The sequence below is a fragment of the Sinocyclocheilus rhinocerous genome, unplaced genomic scaffold (genome assembly GCF_001515625.1).
Source record: "Sinocyclocheilus rhinocerous isolate Xijiao unplaced genomic scaffold, SAMN03320098_v1.1 scaffold604, whole genome shotgun sequence".
Taxonomy (NCBI): domain Eukaryota; kingdom Metazoa; phylum Chordata; class Actinopteri; order Cypriniformes; family Cyprinidae; genus Sinocyclocheilus; species Sinocyclocheilus rhinocerous.
In genome coordinates, this window is record NW_015658518.1 from 1,856,939 (window position 1) to 1,876,338 (window position 19,400).

General features: G+C 36.8%; 1 protein-coding gene across 1 annotated transcript in view; it reads left to right on the forward strand.

The window, feature by feature from the left end:
• The window catches only part of LOC107722459 (cadherin-13-like), a 313,349-nt gene that overhangs the window by 272,378 nt on the left and 21,571 nt on the right, over nucleotides 1-19,400 (forward strand). The window contains exons 11-12 of the mRNA XM_016530814.1: nucleotides 5,844-6,026; nucleotides 7,125-7,378. Coding sequence (XP_016386300.1) covers nucleotides 5,844-6,026; nucleotides 7,125-7,378 — 437 coding nt within the window. The remainder of the gene's footprint in view (nucleotides 1-5,843; nucleotides 6,027-7,124; nucleotides 7,379-19,400) is intronic.

The following is a 19,400-nucleotide window of genomic DNA, read 5'->3' on the forward strand; positions in this document are numbered from 1 at the left end:
TATCCATGACAATTTTGATCTAAAAATTAGGTAACTATGTTTGATACGTAACCATGAACGCACTTTCTGATACACAATGCACTGCTAATATTGTCAAACACACACTGCAAAAATAACACTTTATAATAACATTTCTTAAGACACATCATTAAACATTTAACAGATCATTAATTCAAGTAAGATTAACACTTCAGTTACAAATTAGTATGCATAGAATATTCCTATAAATTTATATTTGAACAGCTGACCTGTTAAGCACAATATAATTATACAAAGTTTTATCTCTGTATGTTTTGGACGTTTATTTCATATTAATATCAAAGCACCACTATACATTATTTTTCCAAGAAAATGAATAAGATAGCCATTCAATTAAAGCTTAAATTAATTTACTCAGAATATGCTAACATGGCTTGTCAAGAGAAGGAAACCAGCTTCTAACACTGTGTAATCCTTTATCAAATCTGCAAAGTCATTTCAGCATATTTAGCGTGCATTAATATAAATTAATGTTTCTCATCAGTGTGTTTGACAGGACTGAGCAGGTTTTCCATTTGTATAATGAAAACACCAGACCACATTATAGTTGTTTAGCATATTTCATATTATGCTAATCTTTTCTTTGGAATCTCTTCATTTGCATTTCTGCATATAAATTGTTTACAAAACATGTTCGTCTCACAATGCACCAGATCACTTTGCCAGCTTGTTAGTTTTTTTGGCATGTTTATGCATTTGTGAATTTACTCATCATAAGCTGCAGTTATACTACATCTGTTGCCATCTATATGTCATTTTCATATCCATCAAGAACAGACATATTCAGTTGAGGGATATTGACTTGATCATGTCTTTATTTGTCACACAGTGTGAGCTTGAGTGCCTAGTATACATCAGTTTAGTTAGAGAGTTCAAATGAACATTGTATACTGGACAAATATATATAGGCAGTGAAACCCATGATTCTGGCTGGTGACCTATAGGTGAGATACTGATATTCTGTCTCATTAAGGCACGTTTTAAGCACTGAATACAGAGTAAAAGTAACAGCAACCCTTTCTAGAGCAACACATTTAATATTCACTACTGAGAGAGTAAGAAAGTGAAAGATTTATTAACTATAATTTTCAATTAGCAGATATTAGCATGTTTACAGTTCTGTTGTGGAGGCCAAGTCAAGTGATGTGTGGGGCTGTTTGCTTTCATTTGTCTCATGGTTTTCATTACTTGGTTCACTGAATGGTTGTTATATTTGAAAGCCCTGTATTCAATATTTTGAATCCATTTGTGTTGAGCTTCTTATTGTTTGAGACTTTCAGTTACATGCGTAACTCTCATAACTTTATTGATTGAACCTTCAGCTCAAATTGGCACCAAGAAAGCATTTGTAAATATGCTCTGGAATCAAACACTACTCAGCAGAATTAGAAAAGCAGAGAACAATAGTTTATCAGTCTTCACTTCATTAAAAGACAAATTATGAGCTTGTCAATTTTGTCGCTCAGTCGGGACTTTAAGCGTACTTGTTCTGATTTTGCAGCATTCATTTGAATGTAATTACCCAGACTTATACTACTTTCAGTTTCATACTACAATATATGTATTGGGGTTGGAAAAGACCAGAAAAGAAAACCAGTTGATAACCATACACTTGATTTGATTAATTAAGTTATCATACTTTTATTCTTCTGCAGATGAATCTACAATGAGAGTTGCTGACCGGTTGTTCATATTTCAGCATAGTTTTATGTATATTTAATAGATGGAAATAGTGGTCACATATTTGTTTGGATGGTATTGTTGTTTAATACATAGGCCAATTGTTAAAATAAATTTATTCTCCAAAAAGACTTGATCATAAAAAGTCTGTGTAAACACATTTTGTTGCAAGATTTTTTTATACATTACTGAAATTACCTCATTACTTGGTAATAGAATTCAATTTATTACTCTCCAAATGTTTAAAAGAATGGTTAATGGAACCAAAACTTGAATCTAACTGAATTAAATGTTGAAATGCATTTGAGATGCAGTCACTTTGATTTTAGCACACTGAGATATGGCTTCATTGGATCTGTTGGGAAAATAAATGATTTTTTTTTTTTATTGTACTGTCACACACCATTACACACATATAAATGTAGTTTCTACCTAGTCAAATTATAACACTACATAAATATTTCAATATGAACAGAATCACAGTTTTAAATGTTTTATATTTTAGTCTTTTTAATTAACATAGCAATAAATTGAGTGAAACGGAATGATGTGGGAATGGTTATCTTTTTATTTTATCACTTAACAAAATAAAAGACATTTTGATGTCTCCCACTATCAAATGTACAGTTATTATTTATTTATTTGTAATATTGACACTTTCCTAACTGATTCAAATTGATAAATACTGATAAACACTAATTTTTGTGTCACAAACTTCATCCTGTATAGATTTAAAACAATTCTGTTCTCTTAATAGAAGATGATTCCGTTTAACATTCCATCTTCCATCCTAAATGTAACACTACAAGTCATAACTCCAAGATTCTTTTATGAGTCCCATCTGTCCTGCGAAGTCCAGCTGGTAATTAATGAACTACAGAAGACATGTCCTCATAAATAAAATCAGCTGTGTAAGGCAATTTGTGAACATTCAGGAATTCTCATTTCATCTCAGGACACACAACACACACATATATATATGTCCTTAAGGATGAAGTAAATGAAGTAACGTGTCACTTGTAGACATTGCTAGATAACAGGAGGACAGACAAGTCTGTTATCTGTATGTAAAAATGTCTACTTGCAAATCTGTCATAGTAGGTAGGAAATGAGCAAATAGGCTCACAGTTTGTGTGCTATATGTCCTTATATGTATGCAAGATTAGAATTAGCACATCTCAAATTATAGTGTGATTAAGGTGCCTAGATGGTGTACAATAAGTATAAATGTAAAAATGATAAATTCCTTTAAAGGAATAGTTCAACCAAAAATTTAAATGTTCACTGTTTACTCACTCTCATGTCGTTCTGTCTTCTATGGAACACAAAAGAAGATATTTTGAAAAATGTTTCCGTTGTTTTTGAGACATTTTTCTATTTCATTTAGTGTTTCACAGAACATAAGTACGTTTTACAGCGACATGAGGGTGAGTAAATGATTACAAGATTTTAATTTTGGGGTGAACTATGCCTTTAACATATTTTCCATATTTAGATCCATTCTTCAGACCTTCCCTCACAATCAGCACAAAAAATCTGGATTACCCTTTTTTATGTTTTTATAATGTGTTGCCGTAAGTTTTGACAAAATAACCCATACTGTATGGGTCTCTGGCTCCTGATGAAGGGCCGTCAGACTGTAGAACATCTCAGTCTGTCACTCTGAGAGGCTCTGAAGTGAAAGTGTGTGATTGAGGTTACCTGTGGCATTAAAAGGCACCTGTATTGTCTTCCACAGTCACATCAGGAGAGACTCTTCACACGACTCTCGCTCTCTGAAGGCTTTTGGAGTGCTTTCACCTCGAATGCATTCCCAGTTTAGCTGAAGCAAAGTGTTAGTTTCTAGAATCTTGTTAAGCTGTGAAAACAGCGCACAGTTTTTTTCTCACATTCCCAGTTTTAGATGTGCAATTTGAGACGTGTAAGTCAGGCAGTTTCTTTCGAGTTTCTCGAAAGGTCATGAATATTGATTTGATTCCACGAACAGATGTCGAGACGAAGGGGGGTGGAGAGGGTGGGTTTACAGTATCAGGTGTGAATTTTCTGACCTATTTGTTACTAAAGCAGTAGCACAGCTCAAAACGAATCTCCAATGATGCCTTCACACTGCACTACATTACTGATCATGAATTGCATGCCAAATAATCCCAGTCATTCATGGCTTCCTGGTCTCACCACATCAGTGCCTCTGTAGAAAGTGATTTATCTTTCTCTGGCCACATGCTTTCTCCCTTCCTCACTTTCCCTGTGTTCTGGTGCTGGGGGGCTTTGACTAGGCGACATCTACCTCACACACACAAACCCACCCCGTTCCCTCAGTTTTGGGGTCTAGCATCGGGGTTGATAACTTCTCTGTTTGTCACACTGCTGGTTGCTTTGTGAACTCAGAGGGATTGGGGTCTTATCAGTGGTGTGGCAGGGCCAGGGTATCAGCAGCCAACAAAGATTGAATACATCCATCTGACCGCTTCACTGCCCCAGATGATTAAATGAAAAACGACCGATCAGCGATGTGAAGATGCACAGCGTGGAGCTGTGTGGACATATTCATGTCCCTCAGTAAACATTTGTGACAACCTTTGTTTAATTGTTTATTCCACACATGATAAAATCTTGGTTGATAGCGGGAGAGTATCTCTCGCCACTGTGATTTTGACAGTGATACACCTGCAGGGCTCACTGTAGACACAAGGCTCTCATTGGAGCTGAAGTAATATGTAAGTGATGTAATCGCTTCGTGGCCTTCAGCAGACAGGTGCAATCTCATCTCCTTCGAGACACCCACAGGTTTTAAGGACACGGTGAGCTGGGCTTGTGTTTCAGAAATGAAAAAATGAAATGGAGATCTATTTTCAAGACAGGATGAACCATGGCTTATATGTAAGGCTGACTCCAGAAGTTTTTTTTTTCCTTCTCTCTCTTGTAAGGAACAAAATCACCCGGTTCTTATATTACTAAATAAGATATTCTTGGGAGATGGGCCTTAGAAATGAAAAATCTTTATTTTCAGGTGTAATAAAATGAATGAGGCTAGAAGTCACCACCTGCATCTACTGCCTGATATGTCTACAGCAGATTGTGGTAGCAGAACATTTTCACACGTAATGTGAAAAAGTGAGAAACTAAGCGTGAATGTTGTCAACGTAGATGTGCCTTCATGACATTAAGGATTTTCTTTACTGTTAATACTGGATGATTCACTACTGTGGCTCAAAAGCAATAAGCATTAATTTAGAGACAGGGCCTAGCGGCAGTACTTCAGTTCCATGGGGGTTTAAACTACTTAGCTTCGCTTTCTAAACTTCTTTAATTCATACAGCCACCCAGATCCAGCAGCACCCTCTTCAGGATGCTGATGACCTTTGCATCTCTCCCCCTATACCCTCCCCTCTGGACAGCTCTTATAAAGGGAGTGCATCCCTGAGGCATAGAGGGGGTGCTCACTTCACAAGCCACTAAACAAAAATGATAGCAGAGCTGATGGGGACAAAAGCTCATCTGGCCTTTCTAGGAACACTTCATCTCCCCAAACAGGCCTGTGACATTGGGTTGGATTGAGCAAGGACTATGGAGATTTCCAGCACTCTGAATAGAGTGGCTATCCTCCAGTGACAAAACAGAACAAGAGCTGTTTCATATAGGCTTAGCTTAAGCCTTATCTTTGACAGAGGGACAGAAAGAAGGGTAGGAGAGAGGTGGATGTAAGACAGAGATTCTTCATGTACAAAACAAGGAAGGATAGACTAAACAGGGATTGTATTGATGCAGCCGTAGGTAGATCAGCGCTTCTTTGATTACACAAGGTGGTGCGCGGTTAGCTGAAAACAATAGCCGCCTGTCCCACTGGTTGTGTTAATCTCTGTAAACATAAGAGCCACAATTGTGAAGATCTAGTCAAAGCATTCATTTCCAGTTAAATGAATCCATTTCTACAACCAGCAACTCCTCCACTGCTTATTCTGTCTTATTATTTGAAGAGACTGGAATTATTGATGTTGATTACAGACTGCAAATTCATGTCGATTTACATGTAATATGATGAATTCTAAAGTATTGCTGTAATGTGATTTCTTGGTTTTCAAACATTTGGAAATGTTTGACCGATCAAACTACCTGTGCTGTAGTTCCAGGCATCAGTGAATGAGGGATCAACTGGGGTGGTAGTGAACCTGACAGTGGATGACAGAGACGACCCCGCCACTGGAGCCTGGAGAGCCATCTACTCCATCATCAATGGAGATCCCAACCAGAACTTTGAGATACAGACCAACCTGGACAACAATGAAGGGATGCTGTCAGTGGTAAAGGTGCGCAATGTATTTTTCAGTTACTTGATTGCCTTTTAATGGTGAAGGCATTAAGATTGCCTTATGTGGCTTGAACCTATAAAGTTTAGGTTATCAATTGAGACCCTACAAACTGCTTACTAAGTGTTGATTGTTAACTAAAACTTTAAAAGTTCAAGCCCAAAAAGGGGACCTTCGTGAGCCGCTAATATAGGATTTGCAAGTAAGCCAATTAACTGCAGAGGTAAAGTGGTTGTTTTAGGGTAGGGATGCCCAATACTGCTCCTGGAGGGCCACTGTCCTGTAGAGCAGAGGTCTTCAACCCTGCTCCTGGTGACCCACCATCATGCAGAGTACAGCTCCAACCCTAATCAAACACACATGAACCAGCTAATTAAACTTTTCAGGATCACTTGAAGAATACACAGGCAGGTGTGCTGAAGCAGTTTGGAAATTTTGCAGGACGGTGGGTCCCGAGGAGCAGGGATGAAGACCTCTTCTGTAGAGTTTAGCTCCAACCCCAGTTAAACACACATGAACCAGCTGTTCAAGGTCTTACTAGGCACACTAGAATCTTTCAGGCAGGTGGGTTGAGGCAAGTTGGAGCTAAACTCTGTAGGACAGTGCCCTTCAGGACCAAGTTTGGACACCCCTGTCCTAAAGGGTCCACTTTCTGTAGAGCAGGGGTGTCCAATCCTGGTCCTGGAAGGCCAACATCCTGTAGAGCAGGGGTGCCCAAACTCGGTCCTGGAAGGCCGATGTCCTGCAGAGTTTAGCTCCAACCCTAATTAAACACACCTGAAGCAGCTAATCAAGAATTAGGGGTAGATCTAAACTCTGCAGGAAAGTGGATCTCGTGGACCAAATTCGAGGATTCCTGATTCAAGGTCTTCATGATTACTAGAAACCTCAAGGCAGGTATCTTAGAGCTAAACTCTGCAGGAAAGCAACCCTTCAGGAGGAGGATTGGATGCCCCTACTCTTGTTCCTGTTTTAAAAATATGCCATACGTTGCTTTTGACAAGAAAAAATGTACTAATTGAAAAATAATGGTAAAGAGTCAGTCGTCTGGTATTTGTTAGCTAATTACTCTTACATAATTCCTTTTGTCTTTCTCAGCCTCTGGACTATGAAAGTTCAATGTTTCACACACTGCTGATAAAAGTGGAAAACGAAGACCCTCTGGTTCCTGACATTGTGTATGGCCCCAGCTCTACAGCGACAGTTTACATTACAGTTATGGATGTGAATGAAGGACCGGTGTTCTTCCCAGATCCTCTGGTTGTCATCAGGAGAGAAAATATTCCCGTTGGAAGCTTTGTTGCCATGCTGAACGCTACTGACCCAGACTACCTACAAACGCAGAGCATAAGGTTGGTAAAGTATGACTATGGTCCTCAGTCTTCCTTTGGTCATATAATGCTGCAGAGACTGTTGGGTAGTCTTTAACTGTGATTTGTCTCTAAAGGTTGTGTCGAGGGAGCATCACTGGCACAAAGGGGAAGCTCATGTGCACCGTTCTAATTTATATAATTACAAATTACAAACACATACACAAACATTCTTATTGGATTCTGACAGGGTAGTTTGCGATGACAGCACAAACTAATCAAAGCCTTGGACGAGCAGGATAGCATGACCCCTGTCACTTAGACATGTCTCAGTGTGGTTATTCTTGTCTTACCGTTCTTTGTCCTGCTTCCAGTATATTTGCTGTGTTCTCAGTTATGTTTGACATGTGAGCACACAGCTCTGCACGAGAGAGTTTGGCCATCTGTGCAGACATTCATCTTGCTGCCCAACTACATGATTGACCAAGTACTTGGAGCCACTACCTCTAAAAACATTATTAGAGACTTGTGACAGATCATTACTTTAATGTAACTTTTAACTTTCCTTGAAGCCTCATTACCTTATCAATAAGTTAATGCAAAAATACACAGATATTTGCATTTATGTATTTGACAGATGCTTTTATCCAAAGTGACTTACATTGCATTCAAGCTGCACATTTTTTCAGTTCTTGATCTCCCTGGGAATCAAACCCAGGACCTTGGTGCTTATAGCTCCACAAATGTTTGAGCTACAGGAAAGCTAATGTTTTAAAATAAAAAATCAGTTGTGTGTGCTTGAGCACATTTTTTCACACTCTTCCTCTATCCCTCCTTTGTAAATTCCCTCAACCTTCTTTGCTGTAGATGTGGTGTGTACACATTTGCATTTGTTATGTGATCTCAGTGTAAGCTGTGCCACGCTTGTTCAGATCAGGAGAATTTAAACAGGCTCCTGTGATTCGTCGTGTCCGCTGAGCGTGTATGAAACTCACAGTATGAAACTCGGTGCGTCGCTGTGATCATGTGCTCTGCCATTATTACCGCTCCATCCTGCTAGTTAGAGCGAGCCCTCCTCATCACGAACCATATGAGCTCTCTCCCTTCTCTTTGTCATTCTGTCCTCTCTTCATTCTTCATCTCTTCTATATCTGTCCTCTCACTGCCGGCCTCACCTCTTTTGATCTCCTTTTGCCAGTAAAAGGCCCTTTGAAGTACCGTAGCTTTCACCTGAGGCTATAAGTGGCAGGACTGAGTAAGAAAAAAAGAACACGCCGCAGCAAAAATGAAAAGGAAGGACAGAGGGAAAGCTTGAGAGAAGCTGTCTGTCTGTCTGTCTTTTTTTATCTAGTGTTCTAGTATCTATCATCTTTTTTGTCTGTTTATCTGTCAGTCAATCTGTCTGTCTATCTATCTATCTTATATATCTATCTATCTTATCTATCTTATCTATCTTTCTATCTTTCTATCTTATCTATCTATCTATCTATCTATCAGTCGGTTAACCTGTCTGTCTCTATCTGTCTGTGTCTCTGTCTATCTGTCTGTCTGTCTGTCTTGTTTTTCTATCTAGTGTTCTAGTATCCACCATCTTTTTGTCTGTTTATCAGTCAATCTGTCTGTCTGTCTGTCTGTCTGTCTATCTATCTGTCTTGTTCTAGTATCTATCATATTTTTATCTATCTATCTGTCTATCTATCTATCTATCTATCTATCTATCAGTCGGTTAACCTGTCTGTCTCTGTCTGTCTGTCTGTCTGTCTGTCTATCTGTCTTGTTCTAGTATCTATCATCTTTTGGGCTATCTATCTATCTATCTGTCTATCTATCTATCTATCTATCTGTCTGTCTGTCTGTCTGTCTGTCTGTCTGTGTCTCTGTCTATCTGACTGTCTGTCTGTCTTGTTTTTCTATCTAGTGTTCTAGTATCCATCATCTTTGTCTGTCTGTCTGTCTGTCTGTCTATCTATCTGTCTTGTTCTAGTATCTATCATCTTTTGGTCTATCTATCTATCTATCTGTCTATCTATCTATCTGTCTATGTGTCTATCTATCTATCTATCTATCTATCTATCTATCTATCTGTCTGTCTGTCTGTCTGTCTGTTGTTCTATCAGTCGGTCGGCCTGTCCGTCTGTCTGTCTATCAGTCTATCATTCTATAATTCTGTCATTCTATTGTTTTGATTGCAAAGTTTGCCAAAGATTGCCCCCTAGCAAGGGCAAAGAGTACAAAAGAAAGTGAAACCCCATTGATCTATCTTTCTACCTGTGTCCCATGGTACTACTTAAGGACTGCATTGTAAAAGATATGCAATCAGGCGTCCTAGATAAAAGACAAAAATTAAAATGGCTGCAGAATTAGCAGACTTATCAAGAACTACAGATTGTGGAATTGTTATTGTGAACAACAAGAGTATTATAGCCATTATAGACCTTTGATTTAAAGCCTGAAGAAATGCTGTTAAAAGATCAAGCTAAATAAAAACTGTTGTAATTGTTTATATAGTATTAGTTTTTATTCTAAAAACATAGGAATGGTTCTGCTTCTAAGAGAAAAGAAAACATCCATTGTTAGGTCTTGTTTGATGTCTGATTCTATTCCTTTTAATGTATCCTCTAATTTAGTTTGAGTATTCTAGATGTTCTTTTGAACTGACAGAAATGGAAACGATTTTTCCATGCAGACATATTGTTCTCTGGATTTATCATAAAATTGCTTGTATAGGAACCACAATGCATAAGAGTGCTTTTCACATCCTGCCAGTTTTATCACTCTATTGATAAAAGATAAAAGGAAAATGGTCTAGAGGTATTTATTAATTAGAGTTTGTTTGTTTGCTATTTATCGATTCAATCTTTTTGGTGAATTACAGGAAATTTCCAGATCCAAGAATGGTCTGATTGTTTAGGCTCTAATAGCAGTCCATGCATTTAGCTTGATATTTTTGTGAAATAAAACACACTTCAGGATCATTATGCTTTTCAATGGCTCTTTGTTATAGACATGTTTGGAGCTATCATTTGAGCTCAAATCAGTCTTTATACACCGTTACTCTGAGTGCTCCTCTGAATGAGTAATTCAGAGGAGCATGTCAGACAAGGTTAAGATTTTGGGGTCTCTGATATGTTTGCTCAAAGGTTTTTAGAGTTTTCTTCCATCTCCACCCCTTTATTTAGCTCTGTCAGGCTTGTCAGGATAAGGTGAGCTGTGCATCATTGCTAGCCTGAGGGAAATCACAAACACAGACACTATCAGAATTATGGGAAGACTCGTTGGGTGCAAGCTCCCTCACCGCCACAGGTCATTAGGAGTGATGCTGAGGAGATGTCTGTGAAATACACTGGGTAGAATTTGTAAAATAGATTAAATTCTATTTGCATTAGCTTATGTTAACAAAGTTTTTGTTGTTGAAACAGTGGTTGCTTTCGCAAATACTACCACCAAGGTTTGGTCTTATACACTCGCTTTTAAGTTTCAGTGTCATATTTTTATAACACCGAAAGATACTACACTTCAGGCAGTCATTGTTATTTCTGGAAATACTAGTAGTTTGTAGTCCATATCTGCTTCTCTTAGTACTTTTTTTTTATGTTCAGCTTTTGGGTCCAAGAACAATTGAGGGTGCAAACTTGCAAACTTTTTCATCTACCCATTACAGTTTAGTCTTTTTTTTTTTTTTTTGCATGATTTTTGCATCTGTTCCATAACAATCAATACATAGGTATTGGATATTTTAGTATTCCTGCGCAAAACAAAGAGGATCTTTAATGAGCACCGTTATATCTCAGTGTCTGTATGGAATATTATAATAGCAGGTCTTGGGTAACGGTTGTTCCCCTGCAGAGTACCATTCACAGTCAAAATGTAGCGCTTTCCCCTGGATCAGTGCATAAATCCCAGTCCAATTCAGCTTCAAAGCTGTCTTTGAGTTGATCTTGCTACAAACAAACAAAAAAAAAAAAGTTTCAGAACAGCCCTGTATACATAATTCTGAGTTTGTTCCTCCCTTTGGCTGTGCCGCATTTTAAAACTCTGAGAAAAGGAGGAGAAAGACACTGAAAAGACGACTGGAGTCTGTTTGTGTAGGGAATTTCTCCCATCTCTTTATATACCGCATAGTCAAGATCAAGACACCTCATTCCTGAAGACACTTATTATTTACATATTCTATAGCTTCCATATTCTACAGCTACTAGGAATGTGCCACAATGTGCTAGGTATTAGATATATTTCTAATTAAAAAAAATCAATAGAATGTAAAAATTTACTATTTACTTTTTTAAATACACTACCATTTAAAAGTTTTAGAACACCCACTTTTTCAGTTTTTATCTGACATTTATTAATAATTCAGATTACTTTGAAATTAAATCACATCAAAGAAAAAAAATAAACAGAACAAAACAGAAACAATTCAATTTTGTAGATTAAAAAAATATGAATGGAATCTTTGTGTAAAACAAATATAATTAAATTCTAAATGCATAAAACCAAGCCCCTAATTTTTTCTTGTTCTAGAATATCCTTTTTCATTCTGAAATGCATCACATTATGGGTTGTGAACAGCATTTCATGTTGACATTAACTCATTGCATATTAATTTATTGAAAAGAGAAATGTTCTTTAAATGTACTGCAGCTGAATTAATTCAAGGCCTTTTGTATGATTTTATGAGAAACAGTTTCAATGCATGTTAAATGATGATTCACGATTCATTCTACACAGCATAACAATTCCTCATCTGACTGTAATATCAAATATCTATTCACATTTTAAAGCAGATTTAAATGGTAATATTGTATTGGTGCACATTTATTTCTCCATATGCGCGTTAGAGTGTTCGTAAGATATAAAAAATCATGTTAATGGATGTATCTTTGTCAGTAGTGAAAGCTGTTAATTTATGCCACTGCTTTGGACACAGCTGTGCAGACGCGGTATCATCTGTGCTGATTTAGTGAAACACTACACAACCTGCACTACCACGCTTGATATATCAAATGCTCATTTGTATATCACAGCCAATATGCTGGATGATATTTAAAGGGACTTTGTTTGTTTGTTTAGTGATGTTAAGTTGTTCCTGACATTGCTGTTCACTCCTCAGTGCAGGCTGGGAAAGTTATAGTGATAGTGACATTTAATGAGATGCAGAACATGTATTTCTTTCCTCTCGCCCCTTTGCTCTCCTGACCTACAGGATGTGACTGAGCTATTTCCTCCTTCGTGGGATCTGCTTCCGTTGCACCCTTCTCTCATTAGTTGTTTTGGAACTGCAGTGCTCAGCAAGTACTGAAAGATGACAGGCCAGTTTTCTTCCCATTAGAGCAGAGGATCTCAACCTTTGTATCTTCAAGGTCACCTAATGTCAAAGGTCCCCTCTACAGGCTATTACTTTCCAAAGTAGAAGTTTAAACTAAAATAAGTAAATTTTGTTAATTTTGCATGTTTTTTAAGAAGACAAAATTAGACATTAACTGTAACTTAAACTCACTTGCTTTGCTCAGCTAGCCTAAAACTTATTAAAGGAAACACGGTTCAAAATCACTTGAGAAAGGTAATAAAACTAAATGTGCAAATATGTTTTAGATCCGCTGAAATTTGTTGGCAGGACAAATGACAAATTTGTCAATTTAATTTCCCAAGGTTCTGTGCTGCCAAAAAATGTTGAAATGAGAACTCAAAATACACGTAAATGTACATGCTCTTGATTTACTCCAGATATTTCATTTTTTTATGTAGAACTATACCTTCGTATTTAGAGGTTTTGTCATTTTTAATATAACATAAGTTAGTTTAAATGATTTTAAGACCTCTTGCTGTCCCAGCTTGTGTAAATGTAATTGGGTTTTTTATGGTGTTGCAATGACACATAATCCATTTAGATGCAAAATGTTTTTGTAATTGCACTTGACTTGGTTGTTCCTATAGTGCATAGCGTGGGTGCTGTGGGTTTGTATATGTTAATGTCTCTTTGTGTGTATGTGGGCGAACCATTAATTAATCACCAGTGTTAAATGAACTCTTTTGTAGAGTTAAGTTTAAGTTTGCTGTAATTTGTACACGTTGATTAATCACCAGTAATTGTATGTGTGTGCACTGTTTATCTGGAGGTCCCTCTTCCTCTATTCAACAATGCAATACTGTCTGTTTTAATTAACGACAACTCTGCTACCTTCACATCTCGGGAAACTCAGAGGACCACAGCGACCCCTTATTCTACCGAGTTCCTGGAACTTAAAGATTGTCTTAAAAAATAAATAAAACAACTATGCGACATTCAGAATAATCTCTTGTGAGCTGCACTGAGAGTTTGGTGACAGCGGAGGAGGGAAGAGTTTGGGCTGGTTCATGTCAGGTCTCGCTTACTCTGCAGTGGCTGCTCAAAAGAATAACTGCACTCAGAAAAACTGAATTAATTGTGATAAATATGAAGACGCTTGGCCTCTGTGACTCCTTTCTTTATGGGAGTTAACCATTTCTCACACAGAAACAAGATATGGTTGGTTTTCCTCATTAGTTCCACAGTGTCAGATATAATTCCAAGCTAGTTTCTTATCTTATTTCCTCGCACAGGGCCAGTGAAGTCCTCATGATTGTTGTTTACATTTTATTGAATGCTGATATGTCAAATAATTCAGATTTAATATTGACAAAGTGTATTTAATTTAAACAGTCTAGACCCAAGTTTTGATATTTGACCTCGGTTTTACAATAGAAAGGTTGTTGGTAAGAGATAGTACTTTCTTTACTTACTTTTGAGTGATTCCTCTTTGTATTGATTTTTTTTCCCCAAAAATAATTAGTAAATAATATTAATAAACTTAATTAAACATCATGTTACTCAGTTATTTGCTACCATTCAAATTTTTGGGGTCAATATGATTTTTTTGAATACAGTAAAAACAGTAATGTTTGATTTTAAAAATGTATCATTTAATATTACCTTTTTCTATTTCAATATCAAAATGTAATTAATTCCTGTGATTGCTGAATTTTCAATCTTCAGTATTACATGATCCTTCACAAATCATTCTAATATGCTATTAGACTAATAATATTTATTTTATTTTATTTTTTTGTGTGGAAACCATGATTTATATTTTTCTAGGATTATTTTATGAATAGAAAAAACAGCATTTATTTAAAATATAATTTTTTAGTAACATTACTTCATAAGCAAACATGTCTTTACTGTTACTTATAAACAAGTTAATGCATCCTTTGCTGAATAAAAGTGTTTAAAAAAAAATCGCACTGGCCCTAAACTTTTGAATGGTAGTATACATACAGTACATATATCCGGCACGGAATAGAGTAAGTTCTTTCAGCCAATAGAATCACTTTGGGGTCTGAGGGGAATAGGAATCTTTGAAGGGAAAGAAACTTGCACAACTCTGATTGTGTGCCGCAGGAAGCCATTTTGGCTCATTTTCATGCAAATTCATAAAATATAGGCTTGTCCTAAGGAAATAGACAGACTGCAACAAAACTGTGTCTGATCTCTATTTCCTCTTGACATTAATAATGAGTAACGTGGTATTAGTCTAGGAAACAGTTGTGAGAGACAGCCATTATGCGTTTAAATAATTAAAACTATCCAAAAGGTGCCAACAGGAAAGACTGTGAGTGGCAAGACCTCTCTGAAGCATGGATAAATTGGTTTTCTCTGACTTAATTACAGGGTTATGATTTTCAACCGATGCAAAGAGCTGCTTTTTGTGCCTTATTATGATAATAAATTAGATTTTATGTATTGCATTGCTGAGGCATGATAATTTATGGAAATGAAGCCGAGGTAGTGGTTCCTGTTACCTCGGTTATGCAGTTTAGTTCTCAGGCAGTGAGCTCTTAAAAAAAAAAAAGTGTGAAAGAGATAGGGGATGGATCTGGGAGTGTGTGTGGTGTGTCCGTACGCTTGACTGCTGATACCACACAAAGAGCTTTGATGATTCTCACAGTCTTTGCTTAAGCTTACAGTAATCAAGTGAACGTTTGTCTGTACACATGCTCCTCAATCCTCAGTGGCTGAATAAACTTTGCACAGTTTGGCACATCTTTGCTTATGTGAGTCTCAGTTGGAAACACCATTGTTCTAAGAGGTCCTAGCATCACGTCCTGTCCAGCTGAATTGCCTCCCTCTAACCATGGGGTACTTAAGGAGGTTCCAGATGGTACATAGACCTACACGCTCAGGAAAAAAGTACAGAACTGTCACTGGGGCAGTACCTTTTCAAAAGGTGCTATTATGTACTGTGTGTATGTATATATATATATATATATATATATATATTTAAGGTACTAGTATGTGCCATTTAAGGGTGCCAGGGTGACAGAGTGTATAAAACAGAAATTATGATTTATAAACAATCTAACAATAACAAATTATATAATTGCACATATATAAAATATTGTAACAATGCAATTGCTAACATAATATAACAATAATTTTACAGCATTTATTAACTTTGGTTAATGGTGTTGATTTCCATATACACTGCTTTCTGCATCATTGAGCCAGTAGGTGGTGAGAAACTCAATGAGTAAGTCATTGACTACGTTTACATGGACATCGGTAATCTATTATTTTTCCTTATTCTAAATAAGACAATATTATGATTAAGGTGTTTACATAAGTTGCTTTTAGGATATTCCTTTCATGTTCCCGTTTTACGTGTCAGTACATAGATCAATTATTGGTACACGTCATTACGTCCCCACGCGACACCATCCGACGTCCTCTCCAGAATTTCATGTATAAACATATAGTTCATCTTCGTTATGATGCCATATACAGTTTTGGGTGTTTCATTTTTATTATTACGAAAGCTTTAAGTGCAGTTAATTATTTGTCATGCTATATGTGCAAACAGATGATGGCGTTATTAAAGCCATGCTTTTTTGTTTGCCGTCAAACGGTTGACCACTGCCGTGTGTATCCTGTCGCAAAATGCGGCGAAAAGTCCTACACGACGGTAATAGTGTGATTAAGGTGTCTATACTGCACTTCGATAATGTGACTAAAATAGGAATACTCCACATGTCTTAATTCGATTTCTGTTTAATTCGAATATGACTTTAGCCGGATTAAGTTAATCATAAACCTCTGTTTACATGGTAGATTCTTAATCAAAGTATTGTCTTAATCGTGTTAAAATCGGATTATTGTTGTCCATGTAAACGTACTCATTGAGTCATTCTTTCTACCAAATCGTTCAGAACAAGTATTCATTTAGGAATAAAACAAGTGTATTTACCAGTCGGTCAGTGAATCATTCCAACAATTGGTTCTATAAAAACACGGAATCATTCATGTGTGACATTACATGAGTGAATCTTTGAATCATTCCCTCAAGCAGTTTGTTCGAAACACAGATTCATTCACTATGTGTTTCTTGAAGACGACAAAATTTTTTGCTGTGGCTTTGCTTGGAACTATTTTTTTTTTTTTTTTTGGAAAGAGCAGAAATAACTGGCAATATTGTGACCAAAAATTGATATTGCATGTAAAACAGATAAAGACATTAGTACTGCTTAAATATATTTTAATTGATATTAGTTAACATAACATTAACAAATTATTTATTATTTAATTATTATACATGCATATGTATAATTATTATGTTATATAATTTGTCATCACAAGAATAATTACATTTAAAAGCATATTAAAATATAAACATTTTAAAACGTTTAAATTGTAATAATATTTCACAATATTAATGTTTTCACTGTATTTTTGATCAAATAAATGCAACCTTGGTGAGCATAAGAGACTGCTTTTAAAAACATTTTAAAAAAGCATATAAAATATTAAAGTATATATGTAAATATTTGGTAATATAAATGGAGTTTATACTTTGAAATATAACTAGCTTGCAACTTGACAAGCTGCCTTTTCAAAGTTGATTACCCAACCCTGGAGAAAGTGTGTGTGTGTGTGTGTGTCTGTGTGTGTGTGTGTGTGTGTGTGTGTTTGTGTGTGTGTGTGTATATACTGAACCTGTGAAGGCTGTCAGAGGGTTAAGCAACAGAGTGAGATGAATGGACGGTGAGTGACAGTCTGAACTTTAACGAGGAGTTAATGGACAGGCTGGGAGAACGGACTGCACCCACAGAAGGGGTCTGATTCCCTCTGAGTCTGACCATGGCTGATTGATGGGCCGTCTCCCCCGTTTATATTTTCCTGCCTCCCTGTCACATTTATTTCCTTTGTACAGCTCTTTCTGCCAATATGAAACCGAAATATCTGCAGGGGTGACAACGGCAATTTGTCGCAGACATGAGAGCGGAGGGAGAGTTTATGGCACAGCTGTTTTTCATCAACCTCTGCATCTTCACGCACTGATCTGGGGTCCGGCGGATGCACATGTGGGAGTTGAGTTCAGTTTAGCTAGTGGGAATGAATCCCACAGAGAGATGAACTTAGAACGAGTATGATGCTGAGTTTGGGAAAGGCCATTTTCTTTGTCTTTCGCCCTCATTTTTATTATATCTTCACTCAGAAAGAGATGTCCAGTTCCAAACCACACTGCAATCGAATTTCAATGGCTAAAAGTAATATCCTAATGTGTGCATCCATCCTATTTTACAAACACAGGACGGTCAGCATTAGCGTAAGTGTGTCACTTGCTCGTCCCTGCAGATGTATGTTTTCTGATAAAGAGGCCTGTTTTTTTGGGCTATAGCATGAAACTCAGCTCAACGGAACAGTAAAAAGAGAGCACACATTAATATTTGAACAAGGTTTCACATCAAGTCTAAAGTTTCAGCACAAAAAAAGCTCAAGAATATGTGTGTGTGTTCTCTTTATTTGCTTATGTATTACAATTTCATTTAATGCTGTTAGTGGCACAGACGTTGTGCACTTTAAATCCACCTTTTATTATTTGCTTCTATGTAACATGGATCTTTATTAGAGAAATTGTTGGTTTACACAGTCCACAGTTCAATGTGTGAGGCAACATTGGTTTCTCCTCACATAGATCCACTCCTGAGCACAGACCAGGAATAAAAGGAGCACAATTTATGTACAAAGATGCCAAAATGACCCTCCTGCAGCAGAGAAGCTGTTTGCTGCTTTCCCCTGTTTTCTATTAGAAGGTAACGTGGAGAAAAGCCCCTCTGGCCTCCGTGCCCTCGCAGTGATACAGAAGCATAAATATGCACCGCACCACGGGCCCTCTCCAGGCCTGACACATCATGAAAGGGTGTAAGAAGTAAAAAGTATATGAAAAAGTGGCTCAAGGAGAGGCATTTCTTACATTTTAGATTGTGGTGAAGAAGAATTGGTGTTTTGTTTTTTTCTTTGTGGGTTGAAGGCCAATGTCCTAACCTGGTGAAGTGAGCTTGTATGTTTTGTGAGCAGTTGCTATTGTGCACTTGTGGCTGAAATAGAGGTTTTTGGTTTTGTCATTAGGAAAAGCAGCCGGTTGCATAAAATGATAAAAACTTTTTGATTCCAAAAAGTAAGATTGATTACCGCTTGAATAAATGCTAGTTGGTCAGACTAGTTCTTCATAGTGGCTAAGTTTATGCAACCGGCCTCAGCTTTAAGGAACATTAGCACAAGGTTGTGCATGGACATCTAATGAATTGTTAAACATGCGTCAAGTCACATGCTAAACACATATGCGGCCATTTTTTTTCTTTTGGATGAAAATATTAATTTTAGCGAACATTTCATGTCATTTTTGTTTTATTCTGACTTAAATGGCATAATTTGAATCCACAAAAATATCCTTATAATATAAATATGAGTGTTTTAAATAATACTGTCAAATTCTTTCTAAAGCATTGCGCATTAGTCGTTGTACTAATCATTATTACATTGTTAATGTCTTTTTTTCCTCATCATGTGTTTGTAAACAGTATATTTTAATTAAAAAACATTTAATTATTACAGGCATTCCCAGACTTTTTTGTCAGCTGGACCCCATTGAACCTCTAAAATATTTACTTGAAGTACCCCTGAGATTATAAGTTAAAAGGATAGTTCAACCCAAAATGAAAATTCTGTCATTATTTACTCCCTTCATGTCATTTTATAGGAACAACATAA